This window comes from Procambarus clarkii, chromosome 10, assembly GCF_040958095.1.
Source record: "Procambarus clarkii isolate CNS0578487 chromosome 10, FALCON_Pclarkii_2.0, whole genome shotgun sequence".
Classification (NCBI taxonomy): domain Eukaryota; kingdom Metazoa; phylum Arthropoda; class Malacostraca; order Decapoda; family Cambaridae; genus Procambarus; species Procambarus clarkii.
This window is the reverse complement of record NC_091159.1, coordinates 37,148,539-37,175,038: the sequence shown is the minus strand read 5'-3', so window position 1 is coordinate 37,175,038 and position 26,500 is coordinate 37,148,539. Positions and strand designations below refer to the sequence as shown.

At 47.1% G+C, this 26,500-nt stretch overlaps 1 protein-coding gene across 3 annotated transcripts in view; it reads right to left on the bottom strand.

Annotated features, from left to right (window-relative positions):
• LOC123745301 (EEIG family member 2) overlaps positions 1–26,500 on the bottom strand; it is a 283,313-nt gene that overhangs the window by 182,820 nt on the left and 73,993 nt on the right. Inside the window, exon 3 of one of the 3 annotated variants that reach the window (XM_069321872.1) lies at positions 9,370–9,418. The exons of the other annotated variants lie outside the window; for them this stretch is intronic. Within the exon in view, the coding sequence (XP_069177973.1) occupies positions 9,370–9,418 (49 nt within the window). The remainder of the gene's footprint in view (positions 1–9,369; positions 9,419–26,500) is intronic. 3 annotated transcript variants of the gene reach the window in all.

Genomic DNA, 26,500 nt, shown 5'->3' with positions numbered 1-26,500 from the left:
AGTGTGGCGATCCAGAGAGGAAATGCTCACTGCATCCAACGTTCCTGCCCGCCATCTGAGGAGCTGGAGGAACTCGACAACTTGTGACAAGAAGCCTTGTACCCTGCATGTAACCAATGTTGTAACCCTTTTTGTGTAATGAAATTTTCCAATAAAGTTATATATATATATATATATATATATATATATATATATATATATATATATATATATATATATATATATATATATATATATATATATATACATACCAAAGGAATAGGGGTGGTAGGAGAAGAAAATATCAAAGTGTTCAGTGAGGATCAACAAGGTCTTCTCTGAGTACTCTATATTTTCTTCTCCGAGGCTATGGGTCCCTACACTTGCACCAGAGGTGGTACCCCTTTAACATACATACATATATATTATATATATACACACACACACACACACTATATTATATATATATATATATATATATATATATATATATATATATATATATATATATATATATATATATATATATATATATATATATTATTAAAACTTGAGTATGTGATGAGGGGGCGTGTGTGTACCCCAGGCCACAGTTACCTCTCTCACACAGACTCCTCGCTGCCTCACGGACTGACTGAGTGGTGTGCTCTCTGCCTGTTAGGGGTCACCAGTCAAAAGATATGACGACCGCCGAGGCCTGGCACTTGTGGAGCACCAATCATACCAGATACATGTGATGACTAAACCACACATCAGAAAGTGAAGAAACGATGACGTTTCTTCATTGCATGATGTGTGGTTCGGTCATCATATCTTCAGCCACTTCACTGTGACCCGCCGTCTGCAAGACGTACATAGTTGCCGAGCCCAACTATGAAACAGCTGGATGTATAAAAGATGGGATGCAATTAGCTCTGGGTAAAAATCGACTGGGAAAATCGACTTTGAAAAAATATAGACCTTGCAAACATTCAATGGTAGATTGACCAGACCTCACACTAGAAGGTGAAAGGACGAAGACGTTTCGGTCCGTCCTGGACCATTCTCAAGTCGATCGTCCCTTCACCTTCTAGTGTGTGGTCTGGTCAACATACTTCAGCCACGTTGTGACTCATCGCCTGCATTCGATGGTAGACAGTTTTGAGCGACAAAACTCCCACACAGGGAATAACTCAACTGAAAGCTAAAGCATACAAGATCTGCTAGAGGCTTGTGTTTGTGAGGAGGGTCAGAAAGAGGACCACTTTAGAAAGAGAACGCCGACGACTGTACAGGAGAATGAAAAAATCACAAATTCTTAAACAAGACACGACGTATTTACCTTGAAGTTACTTTGAGGTGCTTCCGGGACAGACCTTCTCGTTGCTGGACAGGTCAACCAGGCTGTTGGACACGGCTGCTCGCAGCTCAACGTACGAATCACTGCCTGGTTGATCAGGTATCCTTTGGAGGTGCTTATCCAGTTCTCGAACACTTTGAGGGGTCGGGCAGTTATGCCCCTTATGTGTCTTGGAAGCGTATTGAACAGTCTCGGGCCTCTGATGTTGATAGAGTTCTCTCTAAGAGTACCTGTTGCACCTCTGCTTTTCAACGGGGGTATTCTGCACATCCTGCCATGCCTCCTGGTCTCATGTGGTGTTATTTCTGTGTGCAGGTTTGGGACCAGCCCCTCTAATATTTTCCACGTGTAAATTATTATGTATCTCTCCCGCCTGCGCTCAAGGGAATACAGATATAGACTCTTTAGTCGGTCCCAGTAGTTTAGATGTTTTACTGAGTGGATTCTAGTAGTAAAGGATCTCTGCACGCTCTCCAGGTCAGCAATTTCTCCAGCTTTGAAAGGGCTGTCATTGTGCAGCAGTACTCCACTCTAGAGAGCACTAGCGTCTTGAAAAGTATCATCATTGGTATAGCATCTCTCGTGTGAAAGGTTCTTGTTATCCAACCTGTCATTTTTCTTGCAGTAGTGACAACTACTTTATTGTGTTCTTTGAAGGTAAGAACTTCCGACACGTTGGATTTTTTATTGTTGCTGCCGGAGGCAGCTAGTTTATTGTGCACCCCATACTCATCATGTGAGCGGTAGCGCAAAAAGCATTACAGAGGGCACAAAAGGTCTTTATCAGACATCTTAGATTATTACAAACAATTTCATCAATCATTCACACCTTATAGTTACAATGTCAGCTAGTTACAGAGAAAGCGCTATTTCAAGAGCTATATATTTACAGTAAGTCATTATACATTAATGGTAGGTCTTATCGCTAATATATAATAGTTTGACCAATGGAGATATTACAGAGTCATAGGGGAGCTTCTGTTTATTATTAGTCCTCACAATACACTACTTATTTCTTAATCACATGTCGTTTATCTACTGGAAGCGAAATATGGGTACACCCAAATCCTTTACATTGCCTTTTAGTTCTATGTTATGATTTGACTGAGTTTTGTACGTGGTTTAACTTTTTATATTTAAATTTTTTCCGTAGAGCATGAGCTGGAACTTATCTTCGTTAAACACCATATTATTTTCTGTAGCCCATAGAAAGACCTGATTTACGTCTGATTGGAGGTTCGCCGTGTCCTCTATGGTGCCTACTCTCATGAAGATCCTTGTGTCATCTGCAAAGGATGATACAGTGCTATAGATTGTGTCCTTGTCTATGTCCGATATGAGGATGAGAAAAAATACTGGATCAAGCACAGTACCCTGCGGGACTGAGCTCTTCACGGTTGATGGACCGGATTTTATTTTATTGACACATTGGATTCTGTTAGTCAGGAAATTGTAGATCCATCTGCCTATTTTTTCGGTAATTCATTTTGAACGCATTTTATGTGCAACAACACCATGGTCACATTTGTCAAAGGCTTTTGCGAAATCTGTGTAAATTACATCAGCATTTTGTTTGTCTTCCATAGCATCTAATGCCATGTCATAGTGGTCCAGCAACTGTGACAGGCAAGAGCGCCCTGTTCTGAAACCATGTTGTCCGGGGTTATGGAGATGCTGCGATTCCATGTATTTTGTTATCTTACTTCTTAGAACTCTCTCAAAGATTTTTATGATGTGCGATGTTAGTGCTATCAGTCTAATTTTTTGCCTCTGCCTTATTTCCTCCTCTATGGAGTGGTGCTATCTCTGCTGTTGTCGGAAAATCCGACACCATTTAATAATATCATACAGACATAATATTGCTGTGTTGTATAAACAAGTTACCCATAGAAAATGTAACTTGTAGTGGAATTCCCGTCTATAGAAAACGGGATATCATTACCACATACTATTATAAATTCACCACCTATTATGGTGGGAATTATTCTTAAATACATTAGTCTTTGGACTTTACCATCATAAAAACATCTCATAAATTAACTTAATTATCAGAATTAAAATAGAGTAAATGTGACCCTTCTATCACTTACTGTCATCTGGACAAAGTAAGCCAGGCGTCAGTTGTGAGGGAGTGGTCAGTCATTGTTGTTGTCACCTCCGAGACGCGAGGAGCAAATTCGGCTCCTATCATATCTGGACAATGTCGGCCAGTAGCGTCAGTAGTATGGAGTGTCAGCCATTGTATAAGACCAGAGGCTCACGGGAGCAAATTCGGCTCCTGTTAATTTTACTTGGACGAAGTGTTATGGAAACCAAAGGTGTACCATCATCAACACGCTGTCAACAAATACAAGTTAAGTGTTCTGCCGAAACCCATTTATCTATCATTTGTGGCTATTAATGTCATTAGATAGGGTGGCCAGTTAGATCACGAGATCGCCTCATACTAAAGGTCAAGACGAGGAAGCATGCTTTGTGTGCCAGTTACTGGGTGATGGAAGCTACCTCAAAGAGGATAATTTGGTGTCTACATCCTAGTTATACCTGGTGGACTAAGGCCTGCTGTACAAATAAGATAAGGAACCTCTTCAATGTATGTAATCTAATACTGTAGTTTGATTGGCTGCATATATATAAATTTAATATAAACTCCCCCCTAATGTGTAGAGGATCGATTTGTGAGATTATGAGTTTATTGCAGAAATACAGTCCACTTATCATCATACCAATTGCTATCGAAGTATATAAATTAACGTAAATATAAATTTATATAAATTAAATAAATATAAATCTCACAGGTCGGTTCCCACAGCTGTTTTTACTTTGTCAGGGATAACGGCTTTGTCTCCAAAGAATGAAGGGCCTGTGGAAGTTTTTTTTTTTTTTTTACAGTTCTTGATGAATATGGAGTCCCAAGAAACAGGGCCTGGTGCAGAGTGCATAGGCATACAGTTTATGGCTTCTTCGAAATCTAGTGGGGATAAGGTGACGTCTGATATATTTGATGTTGGTATCATATCCATGAAAAATTCCTTTAGGTTATCAATCTTTAATTTGTTTAGTGGCTCGCTGAAAACAGTCGTACTGCTTCCTCAGTAGCTTGCTCATTTCTTTGTTGTCATCAGTGAAAATTCCATCACCCTTTCACAGGAGCCAGATACAGGATGTGTTTTTTATCTTGATTTTGCATAGGAGAAAAAATATTTCGGATTTCTCTCTATTTCACTGATGGCCTTTTGCTCTCTTTGCCTCTCCTGGGTTTTGTATGATTCTTGTAGCTTTAGTTCAATCGTTTATATTTCTCTACCTAACCTTCTTCGCCGTTCTTGAGATAGGGTGCGACTCTCAAGTTGTTCCGTGATTCGTTTTTTTCACCAATAGAAGGAACGACGTTCTCGTTCCAATCTGCCTCTCTTCCTCTTTTTTTCTTAGGGGTATGCGGTTTGAACATATTTCTAGTGTTTCTGAGCTTATTTTTTCCAGGCACTGGTTTAGATTTACATTTTCTAGCTGTTCTTCCCAGCTTATTTTTGTGAAGTCTTGGTTTATTTGCTCCCAGTTTATCCGATTATTATAGAAGTTGAATTTGCTGAAATCTCCTCCACCGGGAATCGGGACTGGTTTTGAAGGTCTATTCCCCATGCTTGTCAGAACTTCAATTAAGTTGTGATCTGAGTAACAGGTATTTGTAATCATTATGTTCCTGATCAATTCATCACTATTGGTGAAAATGAGGTCCAGCGTGTTCTTCCTAGTTGGTTCTACTATTTGCTGGTTTAAGGCAAACCTGTTGCACATCAGTAGCAGGTCATTTGCATGTGCCTGTTCATTTAGGCTACTCCCTGGTATTCTTTCTGATATTACTGTATTTGCTAGGTTCTTCCATTTCAGGTGCCGTAGGTTGAAGTCCCCCAAGCAGGATGATGTTCGGGGCTGGATTTGTGAGGTTTTCCAAGCAGTGTTCTATTTTCATTAGTTGGTCTTTAAACTGCTGGTGATTTGCCTCCGGTGACTGATATTATATACAAGGACAATAACTACATTTAAGATCTCTATTTTGATTATCAGCACTTCCATCATATCATTTGTGGTGTTTAGCAGCTCAGTACAGATTAGTCTCTCTTTGATGTAGAGGCTGACCCCACTCTGTAGCCTGTGTTTACTGTCACATCTGAAAAGATTGTACTCTGAGATCCATATTTCACCATCGTGGTAGTCCTTCGTGTGAGTTTCCGTTAGGGCCGCAAACACTGCATTTGCCTCATGTCTCATGTAGTAAGCCATCTATGAATTGCACTTTGTTGGATTTGCGTGTTTTTATACCCTGAATGTTGGCAAATAAAAATATTATGTTTGTGGAAGTGTAGGATGCTTTACTTGGTGTTAATATCTGAGGCTCTGATAAGTTACACTGCGTCCTCTCCAGCATTTGACGGAGTTGGTGGTAGTCTGGACATTTTTAGCCATTCTTCTCCTCCTCCTCATGCTAAAAAATTATCCTGGTAAGTAGTGTTGTGGCTGCTTTCCTCGAGGCAGTTTGTCGGTCTTATTCGCCTGGTGCCCCTTATATGGAAAGCTGGACATTCCATATTGAAGCACTCTTTCCTGTCTAAGGAGTTCTTGCAAAGTTCTGGGTGAAAAAAATCACAGCTTTCGGTGTATTTAACTGTACTATGGAGGATTCTGCACTTTCTAGGGTGATCGTACTTATATATTCCATTTGTTCTTCCCGATATCCCATGCTTACAGGTACTCCATTTATAATAACGACAGATCTCGGGCCCTTGTTTTGTTTTCCTTTGCCAGAGGACAACTGCTGTGGCGCCGCCCCCGACATAGCACCCTGCAGGATGGCGACTATATCAAGGAAAATAAATCTAAACGGAGATCGGAGAAACTGAGCAGATGCTGAAGCGATCATATGTGAAAATGGAATTGGAAAACAAAGCTAGACAAGAGATAAAGAAAAGTATTTTTTTCACATAAGCAAAATCATATAAAATAGTATTGCACCCTTAATGATAACTGAAGGTACGTACACAGAAAACAACGAAGAAATTAGTGAAAGTCTAAGACGTCGGTATGAGGTTACATTTAGTACCCCAATAAACATGAAATTTTTAGATCCAAACAGCTTCAGGTTACATTTAGTACCCCAATAAACATGAAATTTTTAGATCCAAACAGCTTCAGGTTACATTTAGTACCCCAATAAACATGAAATTTTTAGATCCAAACAGCTTCTTTGACATCCAAGCTGCAGATAGTATAACTTATATTAACATGAACTCGGTAGACTTTGAAATATAATTTGATAACATGCCTAGGCACTCAGCCCCTGGGCCCGACTCGTGGAATTCAATATTCATAAATAAATGTAAAGTACCAGTAGCGCGAGCACTCAGCGTAATATGGAGACCGCGCTTGGATACAGGAGTGATACCAACAGCACTTAAATCAGTATATATAGCTCCTCTGCACAAGGGAGGTAGTAAAGCTTTGGTAATAAATTCTAGACCAGTTGCACTATCACACAATAAATATTTTTGAAAGAGTGATTAGGAATCAAATTTCTAGTTTTATGGAAAAATAATGAACTACCCAGCCCAGGACAACATGGATTTAGAGCGAGAAGATCCTGTCTGTCACAGATACTCAACCATCATGACAAAATCACAGAAGCCTTAGAAGAAAAGCAAATTGCAGATGTTATATACACAGACTTTGCAAAGGCATTCGACAAATGTGACCATGGGGTGATAGCCCATAAAATAAGATCAACGGAATAACAGGTAAAGTGGGGCAGTAGATTTTTAACTTTGTAAACAGAATGCATAGTAGTAGTAGTAGATGTTGTTATAGATTCAGCTACTCTGAACAAGTTCCAAGTAGCACGGGCTATGGTGAGTCCGTAACTTACCTGGCACAGGAGCGGGGCAAGTAGCACGGGCTATAGTGACCCCGAAGTGGACTTACCTGGCACAGGAGCCGAGCTCGCTCGCTCGCTCGCTCTGTCTGTCTGTGTACTCGCCTATTTGTGCTTGCGGGGGTTGAGCTTTGGCTCTTTGGTCCCGCCTCTCAACTGCCAAACAACTGTTGTACAGATTCCTGAGCCTATTGGGCTCCATCATATCTACATTTGAAACTGTGTATGGAGTCAGCCTCCACCACATCACTGCCTAATGCATTCCATCCGTTAACGACTAACACTGAAAAAGTTCCTTCTAACGTCCCTGTGGCTCATGTGGGTACTCAGTTTCCACCTGTGTCCCCTTGTTCGCGTTCCACCAGTGTTGAATAGTTTATCCTTGTTTACCCTGTCGATTCCCCTGAGGATGCATGTGGAGATTAATATATATATATATATATATATATATATATATATATATATATATATATATATATATATATATATATATATATATATATATATATTTATATATATATATTTATATTTATATATGTGTGTGTGTGTGTGTGCGTGCGTGCGTGCGTGCGTGCGTGCGTGCGTGCGTGCGTGCGAGCGAGCGAGCGAGCGACGGTCGATCAAATAAGATCAAGCCCAAGTGCAGTGAAAAGCTCTGTACCTCAGGACAGTCCTGGCACCACTGCAATTTATCATCCTTATCTCTGATAGATAAAAATATTAGTCACAGCTTCGTGTCATCCTTTGCAGATATAAAAATCAGCGTTAAAATTGCCTCCGTAGGCAAAATCTCTGCCCTTGTTCACTGAAAAACTGAAGGCTGATATTAATAAGGTAGCCTGACAGCTGAGTGGACAGCGCTCGGGATTCGTAGTCCGTAGGTTCCTGGTTTGATCCCCGGTAGAGTCGGAAAGAAATGGGCAGAGTTTCTTTCACCCTGATGCTTCTGTTCACTTAGCAATAAATATGAACCTGGGAGTTAGACAGCTGCTACAGGCGGCTTTCTGGGAATGTGTAACAAAAAGGAGGCCCTAGTCAAGGACCGGGCCGAGGGGACGCTAAGCCCCGAAATCATCTAAAGATAACCTCAAGAAAGGTCTTCGTTTGGGGAACTGAAAGTAACATGATGTTTAACGGTGACTAATTCCAGGTACTGAGGTATGATGGAAACGTGGAAGTTAAACGAAACACAGGATAATACAGGACACAATCATAGAAGGAAAGCAACAGGTAAATGATTTGGGAATTATGATGTCTGACGACCTGACATTTAGTGAACATAACCGAGCAAATATAGCGGCGGCCAGGAAAATGATAGGATGGATTATGAGAAAGTTCAAATCCAGGGACCCCACAGCAATGCTAATAATATTTAAATCACTGGTGCTGTCCCGTCTTGAGTATTGCTCGGTACTTACTTCCCCTGTCAGAGCAGAGGAGATCTTTGAATTAGAGACAATACAGAACATATACGGCACGCAGAGATACGATAAAACTAATTAATGAGACCGTCTCAACGCTCTCAAAATGTACTGTTTGGAAAGGAGACGAGAAAGACCCTCCCAGCAAGCAATAGAAATCTTGCAGGAACAAAGGTGGATGTTTACACCCAACTTTGAACAAAGGTGGAGGCATTTACATAAGCTCTTGCAAGAAGTGCCGAACCAACCAGACAGTATTGGATATGTGGACCTGCGGTCCAACAGGCCAACTTATTACTTCGCCTGTTGGACTAAATGGTCCAACATTTATGGACTAAATGGATTAAAGAGCCCGAGCCTGGCCTCAGGCCGGGCTCGGGGAGAAGAAAAACTCCCAGAGCCCTCTCCAGATATGTTCCAGGAGTGCTCCAGCCCGTCTTCTATCCTCCTGCCATAAGAGAGCGTCACACGCTACACACGGCTGTGCTCCAGGGTCGCCGGAGCACACAACACAACTACCAACCAGGAAGCAGCAGTGTTCCAGAGCAGCTAACAAATCCCAGTTTCACGCCGGGATGGGCAAGTGGACGGGGGCCAGTAATCTGCAGTAAGCCTCCGCAAACTAGACCTCTGCACCTCTCAAGCCCTATGGAACTACAATACTGGTAACGTATACGTCAAGTATATTGTAATAGTTTACAAACCTGTTTTTACACCTCTGCTGACATGACCGCAGCTGCTGCTCGTACGAACCTGCAACACAAAATACAAATAAGATATAATGATCAAGCCGATTATGGACACAACTCGCCTACACAATACCCAACCTGTACCCATGACGTTATCATGTACTGATATTACAAAATTCTCTCAACATATTTAATGACGTAGTGGCAAGTAAAGACGCGTTACCAGGTGTTGCGTGGCGGCGAGGGTGACGGCGGCGTTGCGTGGCGGCGAGGGTGACGGCGGCGTTGCGTGGCGGCGAGGGTGACGGCGGCGTTGCGTGGCGGCGAGGGTGACGGCGGCGTTGCGTGGCGGCGAGGGTGACGGCGGCGTTGCGTGGCGGCGTTGCGTGGCGGCGAGGGTGACGGCGAGGGTGACGGCGGCGTTGCGTGGCGGCGTTGGGTGACGGCGGCGTTGCGTGGCGGCGAGGGTGACGGCGGCGTTGCGTGGCGGCGAGGGTGACGGCGGCGTTGCGTGGCGGCGAGGGTGACGGCGGCGTTGCGTGGCGGCGAGGGTGACGGCAGCGTTGCGTGGCGGCGAGGGTGACGGCAGCGTTGCGTGGCGGCGAGGGTGACGGCAGCGTTGCGTGGCGGCGAGGGTGACGGCAGCGTTGCGTGGCGGCGAGGGTGACGGCAGCGTTGCGTGGCGGCGAGGGTGACGGCAGCGTTGCGTGGCGGCGAGGGTGACGGCAGCGTTGCGTGGCGGCGAGGGTGACGGCAGCGTTGCGTGGCGGCGAGGGTGACGGCAGCGTTGCGTGGCGGCGAGGGTGACGGCAGCGTTGCGTGGCGGCGAGGGTGACGGCAGCGTTGCGTGGCGGCGAGGGTGACGGCAGCGTTGCGTGGCGGCGAGGGTGACGGCAGCGTTGCGTGGCGGCGAGGGTGACGGCAGCGTTGCGTGGCGGCGAGGGTGACGGCAGCGTTGCGTGGCGGCGAGGGTGACGGCAGCGTTGCGTGGCGGCGAGGGTGACGGCAGCGTTGCGTGGCGGCGAGGGTGACGGCAGCGTTGCGTGGCGGCGAGGGTGACGGCAGCGTTGCGTGGCGGCGAGGGTGACGGCAGCGTTGCGTGGCGGCGAGGGTGACGGCAGCGTTGCGTGGCGGCGAGGGTGACGGCAGCGTTGCGTGGCGGCGAGGGTGACGGCAGCGTTGCGTGGCGGCGAGGGTGACGGCAGCGTTGCGTGGCGGCGAGGGTGACGGCAGCGTTGCGTGGCGGCGAGGGTGACGGCAGCGTTGCGTGGCGGCGAGGGTGACGGCAGCGTTGCGTGGCGGCGAGGGTGACGGCAGCGTTGCGTGGCGGCGAGGGTGACGGCAGCGTTGCGTGGCGGCGAGGGTGACGGCAGCGTTGCGTGGCGGCGAGGGTGACGGCAGCGTTGCGTGGCGGCGAGGGTGACGGCAGCGTTGCGTGGCGGCGAGGGTGACGGCAGCGTTGCGTGGCGGCGAGGGTGACGGCAGCGTTGCGTGGCGGCGAGGGTGACGGCAGCGTTGCGTGGCGGCGAGGGTGACGGCAGCGTTGCGTGGCGGCGAGGGTGACGGCAGCGTTGCGTGGCGGCGAGGGTGACGGCAGCGTTGCGTGGCGGCGAGGGTGACGGCAGCGTTGCGTGGCGGCGAGGGTGACGGCAGCGTTGCGTGGCGGCGAGGGTGACGGCAGCGTTGCGTGGCGGCGAGGGTGACGGCAGCGTTGCGTGGCGGCGAGGGTGACGGCAGCGTTGCGTGGCGGCGAGGGTGACGGCAGCGTTGCGTGGCGGCGAGGGTGACGGCAGCGTTGCGTGGCGGCGAGGGTGACGGCAGCGTTGCGTGGCGGCGAGGGTGACGGCAGCGTTGCGTGGCGGCGAGGGTGACGGCAGCGTTGCGTGGCGGCGAGGGTGACGGCAGCGTTGCGTGGCGGCGAGGGTGACGGCAGCGTTGCGTGGCGGCGAGGGTGACGGCAGCGTTGCGTGGCGGCGAGGGTGACGGCAGCGTTGCGTGGCGGCGAGGGTGACGGCAGCGTTGCGTGGCGGCGAGGGTGACGGCAGCGTTGCGTGGCGGCGAGGGTGACGGCAGCGTTGCGTGGCGGCGAGGGTGACGGCAGCGTTGCGTGGCGGCGAGGGTGACGGCAGCGTTGCGTGGCGGCGAGGGTGACGGCAGCGTTGCGTGGCGGCGAGGGTGACGGCAGCGTTGCGTGGCGGCGAGGGTGACGGCAGCGTTGCGTGGCGGCGAGGGTGACGGCAGCGTTGCGTGGCGGCGAGGGTGACGGCAGCGTTGCGTGGCGGCGAGGGTGACGGCAGCGTTGCGTGGCGGCGAGGGTGACGGCAGCGTTGCGTGGCGGCGAGGGTGACGGCAGCGTTGCGTGGCGGCGAGGGTGACGGCAGCGTTGCGTGGCGGCGAGGGTGACGGCAGCGTTGCGTGGCGGCGAGGGTGACGGCAGCGTTGCGTGGCGGCGAGGGTGACGGCAGCGTTGCGTGGCGGCGAGGGTGACGGCAGCGTTGCGTGGCGGCGAGGGTGACGGCAGCGTTGCGTGGCGGCGAGGGTGACGGCAGCGTTGCGTGGCGGCGAGGGTGACGGCAGCGTTGCGTGGCGGCGAGGGTGACGGCAGCGTTGCGTGGCGGCGAGGGTGACGGCAGCGTTGCGTGGCGGCGAGGGTGACGGCAGCGTTGCGTGGCGGCGAGGGTGACGGCAGCGTTGCGTGGCGGCGAGGGTGACGGCAGCGTTGCGTGGCGGCGAGGGTGACGGCAGCGTTGCGTGGCGGCGAGGGTGACGGCAGCGTTGCGTGGCGGCGAGGGTGACGGCAGCGTTGCGTGGCGGCGAGGGTGACGGCAGCGTTGCGTGGCGGCGAGGGTGACGGCAGCGTTGCGTGGCGGCGAGGGTGACGGCAGCGTTGCGTGGCGGCGAGGGTGACGGCAGCGTTGCGTGGCGGCGAGGGTGACGGCAGCGTTGCGTGGCGGCGAGGGTGACGGGGGGCGGCCAGCGTTGCGTGGCGGCGAGGGTGACGGCAGCGTTGCGTGGCGGCGAGGGTGACGGCAGTGTTGCGTGGAGGAGAGGTGTAGGAGCCTGCCAGTGTCGGGCCTCGAAGGCTACACTCTTCCCCCCCACACCTCACGCTTGGCCGGTGTCTCCTGCACGACACAACAACCTGACATTATATCACTGTAAAAGCGCTAGTGGGAAGCGAGGAAAGGGGGGGGGAGGAGGGCGGTAGTGGGAAGCGACTACCTGTTATTGGTTCCGGAGATCAACGTCCCCGCGGCCCGGTCTCTGACCAGGCCTAGTTAGTGGTCTGGTCAACCAGGCTGTTGGACGCAGCGTGATATGAAACACAGCCTGATCGACGAGGTATTTATCAAGATCTCTAACACCGTGAGAGGTCGGCCACTGATGCCCCTTGTGTACTCGCCTAATTGTGCTTGCAGGGGTTGAGCTCTGGCTCTTTGGTCCCGCCTCTCAACTGTCAATCAACTGATGTACAGGTTCCTTAGAGGGAGTGTTGAAATGTCTTCGGCCTTCATGTTGACAGCTCTCTCAGTGTACCTACTGCACTTGTGCATTTCAATGGGGTTATTCTGCACTTCCTGCCATGCCTTCTGGCCTGGCGTGGAGTTATTTCCGTGAGCAGATTTGCAACCAGTCCTAATATTTTTCAAGTGTAAATTATTATGCATCTTTCCCACCTGCGCTCTAGTAAATAGAGGTTTAACATTTTTAAGCAGTCGCGAGACTGCTAAACATCTAAAACTAAGATGTTTTGAAGAGTGAATTCTAGCAGTAGAAGACCTTTGCGCTCTCTCCAGGTCCGTAATTTCTTCAGCTTTGAAAAGGGCTGTTATTGTGCACAATATTCCACCCTGTTATTGTGCACAATAGTGTGCAATCTACTGTGCACCCTGTTATTGTGCACAATAGAGCACTAATGTCTTTAAAAGTATCATTGATACGGCGTCTCTTGTCTGGAAGGTTCTTGTTATCCAACCTGTTTCCTTGCAGACGGCTACTTTATTGTATTCGTTAAGAAGTAAGGTCTGACGACATCTGGCCTAAACCTTTTACACTGCTTTTGCTAGTGTAGTTTGGATTGCATGTTAAATGTGATTACTCTCGGGGATAACACCAGTATCTAGGCTCCGTCTCCAAAAGATGTTCAGGGGCTGTGTTTTGAATTTCTTAATGAGTATTGAATTGCAGGAGCCTAGTGGAGAGTGCATGGCCATATTGCCTATTTTGGTGTCACATTCATGCAAAATTTTTTTGGATCAATGATGTTCACTCTTGCGTAAGGCCACAATGCTGGATGTAGTTTTGTTCAAGAATTTTTATTGGAGACAGTAATTTGGATTCCTTTCTATTTCACTGAGAGCCTTTTGCTATTTCTGCGTCTCCTGGATTTTATATGATTCTTGCAGTTTTAGATAATAAAAAAAAACTGGATTTCAGTGGTAGAAAATGGAGCGGGCGGCGAAGGACACGGTGAGTACAGTGATCTGGACAGTAACTCCCCAGCTAAGAGAGCAGTGTAACTGGCGAGGGTCACACACCTGGCGGTTTAAACACCACCTCTCATCTCGCTATTGTGTTTATGTGTCACAGCTAGAAACGTGCTTTCACAGCTTTCACTGAACGTGAAGGCCCACTAAAAACCAAGTGTTCCCAAAAAGTTTGGAAGCAAATATTGAAGAGTTGATAAATAACTGTCGCAGACAAAGAAACGAGTGTGTATTGCAGATGTATTGTCTTGGCAGCCAGATGTATCGTCTTGCAGCCAGCTGCATCAAGAAGCTTAGAGGGATACGAGGAGTGATACCAAGCAAAGGAGGTTACCTTGAGGTGTTTTCGGGGCTTAGCGTCCCCGCGGCCCGGTCGTCGACCAGGCCTCCTCATTGCTGGACTGGTCAACCAGGCTGTTGGACGCGGCTGCTCACAGCCTGGTTGGTCAGATATCCTTTGGAGGTGCTTATCCAGTTCTCTCTTGAACACTGTGAGGGGTCGGCCAATTATGCCCCTTATGTGTAGTGGAAGCGTGTTGAACAGTCTCGGGCCTCTGATGTTGATAGAGTTCTCTCTCAGAGTACCTGTTGCACCTCGGCTCTTCAACGGGGGTATTCTGCACATCCTGCCATGCCTCCTGGTCTCATGTGGTGTTATTTCTGTGTGCAGGTTTGGGACCAGCCCCTCTGGTCTAAATAGGGAAGGAAGGAAAGGGAAGCTAAATAAGGAAGGGGAAACTAAATAATACAAACACACACAAGCCCTTGATACCTGTTTGATGGGGTCCTGGGAGTTCTCCTTCTCCCCAAGCCCGGCTCGAGGCCAAGCTCGACTTGTGAGAGCTTGGTCCACCAGGCTGTTGGACGGGCTGTGGCTTGGAGTGGCCCGCAGGCCCACACATCCACCACAGCCTGGTAGGTCAGGCACTTCTTAAAGAAAGCCATCTAGTTTTCTCTTGATGTTCACGACTGTTCCGGCAATATTTATCATACTCGCTGGGAGGACGTTGAACAACCGCGGACCTCTGATGTTTATACAGTGTTCTCTGATTGTGCCTATGGCACCTCTGCTCTTCACTGGTTCTATTCTGCATTTTCTTCCATGTCGTTCATTCCAGTACGTTGTTATTTTACTGTGTAGATTTGGGACCTGTCCCTCCAGTATTTTCCATGTGTATATTTGATATATCTCTCGTCTCCTTTTTAGTTTATTTGGAGAGCTTTGTGACGATCCCAATAATTTTGGCGCTTTATCGCGTCTATGCGTGTCGTATGTGTTCTCTGTATTCCCTCTATTTCAGCAATCTCTCCTGCTCTGAAGGGGGAAGTGAGTACTGAGCAGTACTCAAGACGAGACAACACAAGTGACTTAAAGAGGACAACCATTGTGATGGGATCCCTGGATTTGAAAGTTCTCGTAATCCATCCTATCATTTTTCTGGCTGACGCAATATTTGCTTGGTTATGCTCCCTAAACGTTAGGTCGTCAGACATTATTATTCCCAAATCCTTTACATTCTGTTTTCCTACTATAGGCAGATTTGATTGCGTTTGTATCTTGTATTATGTTTAAGGTTCTCATTCTTACCGTACCTGAATACCTGGAATTTATCACTGTTAAACATGTTATTTTCTGCTGACCAGTCGATAACTTTATTAATATCTTGTAGTTTTTCAATGTCTTCAGCAGAGGTAAATAGATATCGCCAATAACACTAATAAATTAGTTATCAAATATGGATCCCTCTACAAATTTTCCCCAATACAACGGTGATTCATATCTTCAGTTGGAACACGGCATCACACTCAGGAAAAAAAAGAGACTTCCTGATCTCCACCATAAGAAAGTATTATGCAAACTTGTGTTATTACTCCGTGTGGAATATTTTTCCATATCAAAATCATTACCACCAGCTTCTTGGACTCATTATATATTAATCCTTATTAAGGCATAGATGGCCAACTGTAATAGAAAGTGTATACCTTATTTTGGGTAATGGCTCGTACGGTTGGCAGTGGTGCGTGACTACTGCCTGAGGGGCGCCCGAGCAGTAGTCAAGAGGTCGGACCTGCCTCGGAGGCTCCCCTCGGAGGTGGAGTAAGGCGGAAGTTGCTACTCACAGTTAAGTATAGTTTTGTTTTGTAGGTCAGTTTTTATTGTCTGGTAAACTCTCGATATAATAGTAATGTTTTCAGTGAAGTAACATGGCTTTATATATAGGGAATACCTAGATAACTTTACCCGTGTAATGTAAAAAAACATGTATCTACCCAAGAGGCTTTAGCAATTGAATTAGTAACGCAATGAGTTAGGGAGATAATTTCCATGTTATATCTTTTATATTTAGTCTCCGGTTTGGGGAATACATCGACACTTACATTTTGGCAGGAGTTTGAATTCCCTTTTCCGTCTGCTCGAGTTCTTTAAGGAGGATTGGAGAGCGTTGCTCTTGTCAGTGAGAGCCGCAAGTGACAGCTTACAGGAACACACTGCAAGAGGTCATTTGCGACTTCATTTAGACTGCTTCCTGTGGTGTAACTATTGGCCACATTTTCCACTTTAGGTGCCGTAAGTTGAAATCACCCAGCAAGGTGATGTTTGGGGACGAGTTTGTGAGGTTTTCTAAGTACACACAGAAATCACAATAACGTGATGCATCATATGAACAAATCCACAAGGGCCGTGACGAGGATTCGAACCTGCGTCCGAGATCATCCCAGATGCTGCCTTAATCGACTGAGCTACGACATGGTCAAAAGAGTTGCAACCAGACGTTCTACTGCCCTTACTTGGATCCTGCAGCCTCTCCGAGACACAAACCAGGGTTTTACACAACTCCCCCCTGCACTCGAGCTATGTTAATAGGCCGTTCTCCCTCTTCGCCCTTACTTCATTACACTTTGATTTGTTCATTGATGCATCACGTTATTGTGATTTCTGTGTGGATTTGTTCGTTTTCTAAGTAGTATTCTATTTGGATTAGTTGGTCTTTAAACTGCTAAGGTTTTGCATCCGGTGATTATAATTATATATTTATTACACACACACACACACACACACACACACACACACACACACACACACACACACACACACACTTTAGGAAGTGATGTGGTGGGGACAGACTTCATACACAGTTTCAAGTATAGATATGATTGCGCCCAATAGGCTCAGGAACCTGTATACCAGTTGATTAGCAGTTGAGAGGCGGCACCAAAGAGCCAGAGCTCAACCCCCGCAAGCCAAACTAGGTGTACACACACACACACACACACACACACACACACACACACACACACACACACACACACACACACACACACACACACACACACACACACACGACCGCAGGACAGTGAGTTACAACTGTTCATCGCTTATCTTGATTCAGCAGGTTCATTCGTAACTGATGCATGCAAGTAGTTGTTTGTAAGGAACTGGCTGATGGAGGGCGGGAGGGGAGAGGAGGGAAAGGGGCCTTAGGTGAGAAAGAGGGGGGGGGGCGTGGGGTGAGAGTGAAGGGGGAGCTGGGAGAGGGAGCCGTCAGAGTGCAACAAGGGCATGGTAGGGCGGTAAAAAGGGAGAGTTAACTTGGTGATGTGGCAGACATTGTGTATCTTGGCAGAGTGCCCGTCCTCTCGCTACACACACATCTCCAAAGTTCATCTATATGTGGCCACGACTCACATTAAACACACTATTTACATCATCCGGGAGGCTCAAGGCGCTCAAACACGTAAATATAACTCCATCTTTACGTCACTAACCTAACCGAAATTCACTATACATCCGAGCAGAGGAACTTCTCTGTGGATCCCCCCCAACACACGAGGTAGGTCAGTACGGCCACCCGTCTTCTCTCACTACAACTAAGACATGTATTCAGAAAAGTCAGTTTAATCAGTTTATGAAGGACTCCCATACTCATCCTGCGGGCGGTGGGAGGAAGGTTAAGGCCCCCCTCCATCATACTCTTCAATATATTATATTATGCTGTGCTATGCTTCTTTAATATCCACTCTGAAAAAAATATGGGATGGCGACAATGTGTGTGTTACAAGTGTTCTCTGCAACAGTATATTACCATCTCCAACAAACACCTCGGTACTTGTTCCCCCTTTTAAAGAACTGTCGAGAATATTTATGTTCTTCTGATAAGTAAACAGACATTGCTTTACAGACACTACGCAAACAAAATATTTAACATCTAACTTTCAATTTGTCTACACAAATGGCTGCTGTAGGCGGCTACAGCCTCCTGAAGGTGGAAGTATTCAACACTGGTGGCAGGTGTCCTCCCCGCCTCCAGGCCTCCACAACATGCCACAAAGGTCAACATACAAACCTTTAAGTGAACTTGCAAGCAGAAATGTGTGTCCTTTAATTGCTAGATACCGAGATTTTTTGTATTACAGCAACTGCGAAATGGAGTAACATCTACATAAAATTTATCACAGAAAATCGGGTCTGCACGATGCCGTTTTTAGTCTTATTTTTCTTAGAGTTCTGCTGACAGAGTTCGTATTCAAGAGAGCTGGCCGTCGCAAACGCCGTACCAGCCCAAGACAGATGTATCTGGCTATGCTCATACTCTTGTCTTATTATTACCCACCAAAGACGATATGGACACACACCTGGGATGGGCGGCTCCCCACGCCCGGCCCGGGGCCAGGCTACACTCGTGATTCTATCTTGAGAGTCTATCTTGATTCTAGCATGAGTTACCATTGAAAGTGATAACTTAGTGCAATGGACTGTTGCTTGGAGCGGGCCCGCACGCCAACATATCCACTACAACCAGGTTGGTGTAGAGTTTCTCGATAGAAATATATGAAAGATATAGTCCTGGCAAATGTGCTGTTGTTTCAATTAACTCACTGTACTCGCTGTATACAGATCTTAAACTACTAAACTGGTTCCTGTAACAATTATAATGCCATCAGAGGTGATAAGTCAGAGGCAATGTAACAGTGACCGGTTACCTGGACACCTTGTCCCAAGTCCAGTTATGTCTCAATTAGATGTGAATAAACGTCACCCACGAAATTTTAGCCTGAAGTAAAGCTAAAATAGGCATTGGAAAACATTTTCAAGACGTAACTTCTGAGTTCATTCTCGCATTAATTGAGACGTGTTGCCTGGCCACATATTACCACCTACCTTGAGGCTACCTTGAGGTGCTTCCGGGGCTTAGTGTCCCCGCGGCCCGGTCGTCGACCAGGCCTCCTACACTTGACCATTATTTTGTTTTTTTTTTATTTACACATAAAGGAGTTCTTACACTTATACAGCCACTAACACGCATAGTGTTTCATGCAGGTCCTTAATCCAATTTTTTCCCCAGAATACAACCCGCCAAATAGTTTGACAACCAGGAACCCATTCACTGCTGGGTGAACAGAGGCTACAATTAAGGATTGGCGCCCAGTCATTCCTCCCTGGCTAGGCTACGAACCCAGGCCAAAGCGCTGGGCGAGTGCTTTACCACTGCGCCATGGGAACTGCCTGTGAAATACTTCATAAACCATCCCCCTTATGAAATACTTCTTAAACCATTTATCTTTTGTCTGAAGAAAATCAAACATTCAGCTAACAGTTTTAGCTCTTTTCTCAGGCATTTGATTATCGCCGGAAACGCGTTTTTCTTGGAATTTCAACATTTACCAAGATACAACTTTAGAATGAGCGAGAAAGAAAAAAATGATAAAACACAATAGTGTAGCAAGTCTACATAAAACCTTCAGCAGGAATACCTGTAGTTTCACAACTTATGATCAGACCTACAGCCACAAAGCGATGCTTTGTCGACGAGCAGATGCGGTGAGAAGTGTTACGTGTTCAAGGTGCTGGTGTTGAACTCATTGGTATTCTGGGGCTGAGCGCCTCACGCCTGGTAAAACTATCTAGACTCGCCAATTCTAATTTAAGAATCAAGTTCCCGGAAAATAGAGAGGTAAGCAATAGTTGCTGTTGGGCTACACAGTCTCACAATAAAAGACCATGTTTCATTAGGCTGTTGTAAGCCGGCACAGTGACGCCTTCCCGTAGTTAATGGAGACGAACAAAAGCAACAGCTTACTGTGGACTGCATTATTCAATTTATATCTGGGTAATCATAATTATTTTGTTAGCTCGGATACCCTGTGAATTTCAAGTCCTTATACTATCTAGGGAACACAGGCAGAGGGGGGGGGGGCGCATTAAACAGCGGGGATAGTAGACCCTCTGGAGTTTGAATTTCAATGAGGGTTTACATCCCGGAAACCTGACTGAAGAAAACGGAAGGACGAAACATTAACAAAACTATAAGCTATCACTATCAGGGATACATAATAAACACAAACCAACATTATAGGTAATCATAACAATTGATGCAGTGTTCACAAGAGCGCTCGTATGCGCTACGGCTAAATATCGACGTTACTCAAAATGACGTAATGACATTCAAAATGGGTAAACAGAGGCAACGGTTAAGGTTTGGCGCCCAGTAAATCCTCCCCGGCAAGGATATGAACCAAGGGCCAGACTCACGAAGCAGTTACGCAAGCACTTACGAACCTGTACATATTTTCTTAATTTTTGCCGGCTTTGTTTACAATTATTAAACAGTTAATGAGCCATGAAGCACCAGGAAGCTGTTTATAACAACAACAACAGTTGATTGGGAATTTTTCATGCTTGTAAACTGTTTAATAAATGTAACCAAAGCCGTCAAAGATTGAGGAAAGATGTACACGTTCGTAAGTACTTGCGCAACTGCTTCGTGAATCTGGCTCCAAGGCCAAAGCGCTCGCGAAACGCGAGGCAAGTGTGTTACCACTTAGCCACGGGGACTGATTGTTAATAGCCCGTTTAGCTAAGCAAGTTACGAAGCAATTTCGAAGCTATTAACACAATTGTTACTGTTACATACACATGTACATATATATACAATTATATACACAAATACACACACATCAGTAATATTTTTATATCAAGTGATTCAACAAGAAGCTCACACCTGTCACTATACAAGGCACTTAACATCTATGGTGAGTCACAGTTACTGGTCTTACTCCACACCCACCCAACTGGGCGGCAGCTTTACAGTCATGTGCTCCACACCCACCCAACTGGGCGGCAGCTTTGCAGTCATGTGCTCCACACCCACCCAACTGGGCGGCAGCTTTACAGTCATGTGCTCCACACCCACCCAACTGGGCGGCAGCTTTGCAGTCATGTGCTCCACACCCACCCAACTGGGCGGCAGCTTTACAGTCATGTGCTCCACACCCACCCAACTGGGCGGCAGCTTTGCAGTCATGTGCGTGCTGCACCTGCTTGATGGGGGTTCTGGGAGTTTTTCTACTCCCCAAGCCCGGCCTGAGGCCAAGCTTGACCTACAGTAAGCAAATTTTTGGATACTTGGCTAATATCCCTCGCTGTACATCATTATGAATGAAGTACACATTTCTTGAACTCCACTGATAGTGTTATCTCTGGATTCCGCAATATTTTCACATTCCATTATATAATGACGCGAAGTATGCGAATAGCTCTGCTGACAGTTTAAATTTAGTCAAATTTACATCAGCAGATGCTGCAAACTCCCAGAGGTACGCGCTGCCGAGCCTAAGCCTAGCAGTGGTAACATCTAGAAGTCCATTAACCTTATTGGATGACCCATAGACGTGAGGTTCTTCCTGCATAATAGAATGATGATTGAGTAACTGGTGTGAATTTCAGCTTGCCTCAAGTCTACGAGATTTTGTTGATGTTCCCGGAATATTACTGCCCTCAGACTGCTCAAAGGCAGTACATGATGATAATAAATTCCCTCTTTACGAGCAAAACTCTTGGCTAACTCAGTTATATTATGCATTCGGAGACCAATATGGGAAGGAATCCACAGCAGACAGACTCTGACTCCATCATTGATTATTTCATTATATGTGTGTCTAGCTTCAGACAAGCATGTCACAGTTATGCCTTGGGGAGCTGAGGGCAGTCAAGCAGTCACTTACAATTAGCGTGTCAACTTTAGATTTAAATACGCGCTCGAGTGCAAGGATTATGGCAACCAATTCTGTTTGAAGAGTGGAGGCCCAGTTACTTATACGTGCTCCACATTAATAGAAGGAACCATCTCTCGCTGTCACAACCACTGCACTTCCAGCTGCACCATGGGACTGGTGCAAGGAGCCATCAGTGTAATTTGGGAAAGAGAGCGTTCTCTGACCAAAGCATCAATTAGGCTTAAGGCATTGTACTTTGCTTCTTGTCAAAGTAAGGGTTGTTCTTTAGTCAACTTCTTGGGTGGGAAACAGGGAACAGTAATTTAGAAAGGAGTGATCTCCCATGGGGCAGGAAAGTGTTGTTGTTGTCTCTCTTGGTAGAGGTGATGAATATTATACATTCTGAGCACAGTGGCAGTTGCGGTACTCCATTTGGAGGGATGCTGGCCTTCAAGAAGGCTTGGAGGGCTTCAGTGCAGGGGTGAGGTTGGGTTAGCCTAAGCATCTTGATACCAATTAAAGCATTAATTTCAGTGATACGATCACTAACATGAAATATTTAGTTCCTTCCTCATGTTCAGTAATTTAGTTGTACGGGGACATCCGAGGATAATCCTCATGGCTTCGTTTTGCATCTTTTCCAGCCCTCCAAGCATTCTCCCAGGCACTAGAGCAAGCATGGGTGCAGCATAATCGATCACAGATCTAATATATGAGGCATATAATTTTGGCAATTCTCATATTTGCACCATAGCTTGGATGGTAGCCTTCTACAGCCTTGAGAGTACGGAGCCTCTCTACATTGACGACCCAGTCTGGCTACAACACTGCGGTACAGTGGAACCTCAAGACCAAGGTATTTGTATCTGGTTACATAGTCGAGCAGAGAGCCGACATGCAGCTGCATCTTGCGAACGGCCCCACTCCCTCTGGGTGGGCGTCGGTTCACGATCTTTGTTTTCTCAACTGAGATGACTAAGCCTATTTCCTGACGTGTGCGCGTTACAGAGATCAGAACATTTTGGGTGTTGGTATACCCATTGGTGTGGCTCAGTATATCATGATGCAACACTCCACGTCACAGTCTAGAGACTGTAACCTTTACACAGTCATCACCATGCTTGCTCCTGCACCCACCCCGCCCATCTCTCTACGTCCTCTCACAACAATACATCTTGCTTAACATTTTGTTTTATATAATGCCATCGAGGATTGCGGGTTCAATCCCCGAGGCCGCACGAAAGCGTTCGGGCAGCGTTTCATTTCACCCGATCTCTCCGTTCAACTACTTATTTCACGGTTAGCCTCTACAGGTACACACACTGTAGGTATACTCAACTTCCACAGATATACACAGTGTAGGCATAGGTGGGTATACCTGTGGAGGTATACCCCCCTCCCCCCCAGCACTGTTGTCCACCTGCAGGCCGCCCCAACGCTGCCAGTGCCAGCAGGACGCCATTATGGAGACAGTGAACAATGGACTTCCGTCGAGGCTGACACTCCCACTGTCCCGGGGTATTATGGCCCATTGTTTACCACTCGCCGCCTCCAATCATCGGGCAAGGCTCAATATTGATACTTTTGTTGATGACTATTAAGCTGCACAATGATGAAGGTTAACATTCATCAACAAACCTTCTAACATCACTAACCCGGACGGGTCAGGGGCCAGCACCAGCCACTAAGCCCACCACCCACACACACACTTCAACTAGTGCTTACCTACACAATTAGTCAACGCAGCCTCATACTACTTGCAGTAACTATTTGGTTGAACGTACCACACACCCACCCACCTAGGGGGGTCTGGTAGCTGAGTGGACAACGCGTAGGACTTTAAATTCTGTTGCCCGGGTTCGATTCCCGGACCAGGCAGAAACAAATGTGAAAAGTTTCTTTCACACTGATGATCCTGTTACCTAGCAGTAAATAGGTACCTGGGAGTTAGAGAGCTGTTACGGAGCTGCTTCCTGGGGGTGTGTGTGGGGAAAAAATTAGTAGTTAATTACAGTTGATTGATTGACAGTTGAGAGGCGGGTCGGAAGAGCAGAGCTCAACCCCCGCAAGAACAAATAGGTGAATACACACTCACAATGCTTAAAACGGCATGTAATAGTCCTAGGATTGCTTGGACACATCAGGTTAGGTTTTTTGGTTACTTTATGATTTTCTAGAATGACAGTTGGGATAAATGGGTAATACAACATGGAGAGAGATTAAGACACACCGATGGAACAAACTTGTCAAGGTATAGTTATCATACACTTAGATTTTAGAACATGCAGTGAACTCTTGGCACAAGAACACTTGCGTGACAACACTCATCTGACCACAAATGTCAGCGCAGTAATGTAAACTCTAACCTTATGGTCGTTGAATATTTATAAACCGTGCCAAGACATGAAGAATATTGAAGAAGAATAAGAATATAACCAGGGAATGGCATTACCCTTGAGGTAATAATAGAGGGGCTGGTGCCAAACCTGCACACAGAAGTAACATCACATGAGACCAGAAGGCATGGCAGGATGTGCAGAATACCCCCGTTGAAAAGCAGAGGTGCAACAGGTACTCTGAGAGAGAACTCTATCAACATCAGAGGCCCGAGACTGTTCAACACGCTTCCACTACACATAAGAGGCATAACTGGCCGACCCCTCACAGTGTTCAAGAGAGAACTGGATAAGCACCTCCAAAGGATACCTGATCAACCAGGCTGTGACTCATACGTCAGGCTGCGAGCAGCCGCGTCCAACAGCCTGGTTGATCAGTCCAGCAACGAGGAGGCCTGGTTGACGACCGGGCCGCGGGGACGCTAAGCCCCGGAAGCACCTCAAGGTAACCTCAAGGTAAGGTTCCCGGAGCGGGTCTCGGGAGCTGTTGTTCTCCCCGAGCCCGGCCTGGACTTGTGGTAACTTGGTCCAACAGGCTGCTGCTTGGAGCGGCCCGCAAGCCCACACATCCACCACAACCTTGTTGGTTGTAGAGGGATGAAAATACTGCAGATGGCACTGCAGAAGTTGCAACTAAGCGGAGGAATGTAAGCATCTACACAGCACAGCACCTACTACAGATTAAGACAATTAATGAAGAGCAGTGCAGATGTACGGTGCCTTTAACAGCAGCAGTTTTGGGATGGTACATACAAGTCAACCAATTATGAACCACTTTTTGTTGAAAAGGAACAACAGAAGAACAGAAGTGCCCTTGGGCTGCATCCGGCCTGGATGCCCACGTGTTGCATGGGTAATATGTTCACAGTTTACAGAATTAGAGAGGAACTATCAGCATTGTGGAGAAATACCCGACAGACCACTGGAACATTATCTAACACAGTGCCGTCACAAAACCAACAAGATCTCCGCTGATATTAAGCAACATAGAAGCTGTTAAACACAGTGGACATAACCTCACTGAAGCCAACACAAGAGTTACTCATCTACTACCACCTAAGACGATAATGAATCAGTGGACCAGCCAGAGGCTTAGGCCCTCTCATCTGGGAGTCAGTGGACCAGCCAAAGTAACTGGAACTGGGAGTGAGCAGGCAGACACCACACGCCCTTGGGTGTGTTGTCCAACGCGTTTCAAGGATACCTAATCAACCGGACTGTTGTTGATAATACAGCCCATAGGACTGTAAGCAGCGGCGTCTAACAGCCTGATTGATCAGCCCCACCAACCACGACGAATGGCTAGAGACCGGGCCGAGGGGACATTGATATCCGAAACCTAAAGGTAACGTTCCGTAATAGGAACACCTCACGACAGAGCCAAGAGGCGGGACGCAGGAGATGAAACTCTACCGTTGTAAGCACAACTTACACCCACACAACTGTTACTGACGTTCTCCTGACATATAGGTTACTAGTGAGACACTTAACAAGTCACGTCTCAAAAACAGTCAAACCCCCGCGAAAGAATATCACTCAAAACCAACTGATAAAGTGCATGTAATATAAACCAATCAACCTAAAATGCAACATGAACCCTATAATGTGTGTGTGGCCAAGCACCGAGCTCTGTCAGTGTGACTTCACTCGTATTAATCTCACTATAAAATATTGTATAATAGCAGCAGCTGTTACTCGCAAGTTGACAAATGCTTGCTTGAGAAAACACTGTGCTTGAGAACAGTAAAGATCACATCACTACTCCGCCACTGTTGAGAGTCGCGCCTCCACACACTACCAATTGTAACGCAAGAAACAGATGCTTCAGATACGAGCAGGATCTCCCTGCCACGACCTTGGCACTGCTACTCTCGCTCGAGGTCTCGTAGCATCGGCCTTTGCAACACTCGGTAAGCACCAGTCAACACCACTTCTACACGTTTCCTGGTGCAACACAAGTACGTTCTCAGCACCCATCCTCGCGCACATCTTTAACTGTGGGTGTGTGGGGTAATGCCTGCGGCGAGAGCTGTGAGGATCACAACTGTGTTGAGGGCAGTACTGTGAACATGGCGTAGATGGTACGCCCACCACATTCGGCTAGTGTTACACTTTAACACTACAACATTACTGACTACAGCATCATCCGTCATATACGGCATACATAGACGCGATAAGGAACCTAAATTATTGGGATCGTCTCAATGTACTCACTAGAAAGGAGACGGAAGAGTTACCAAATAATATACACATGGAAAATACAGGAGG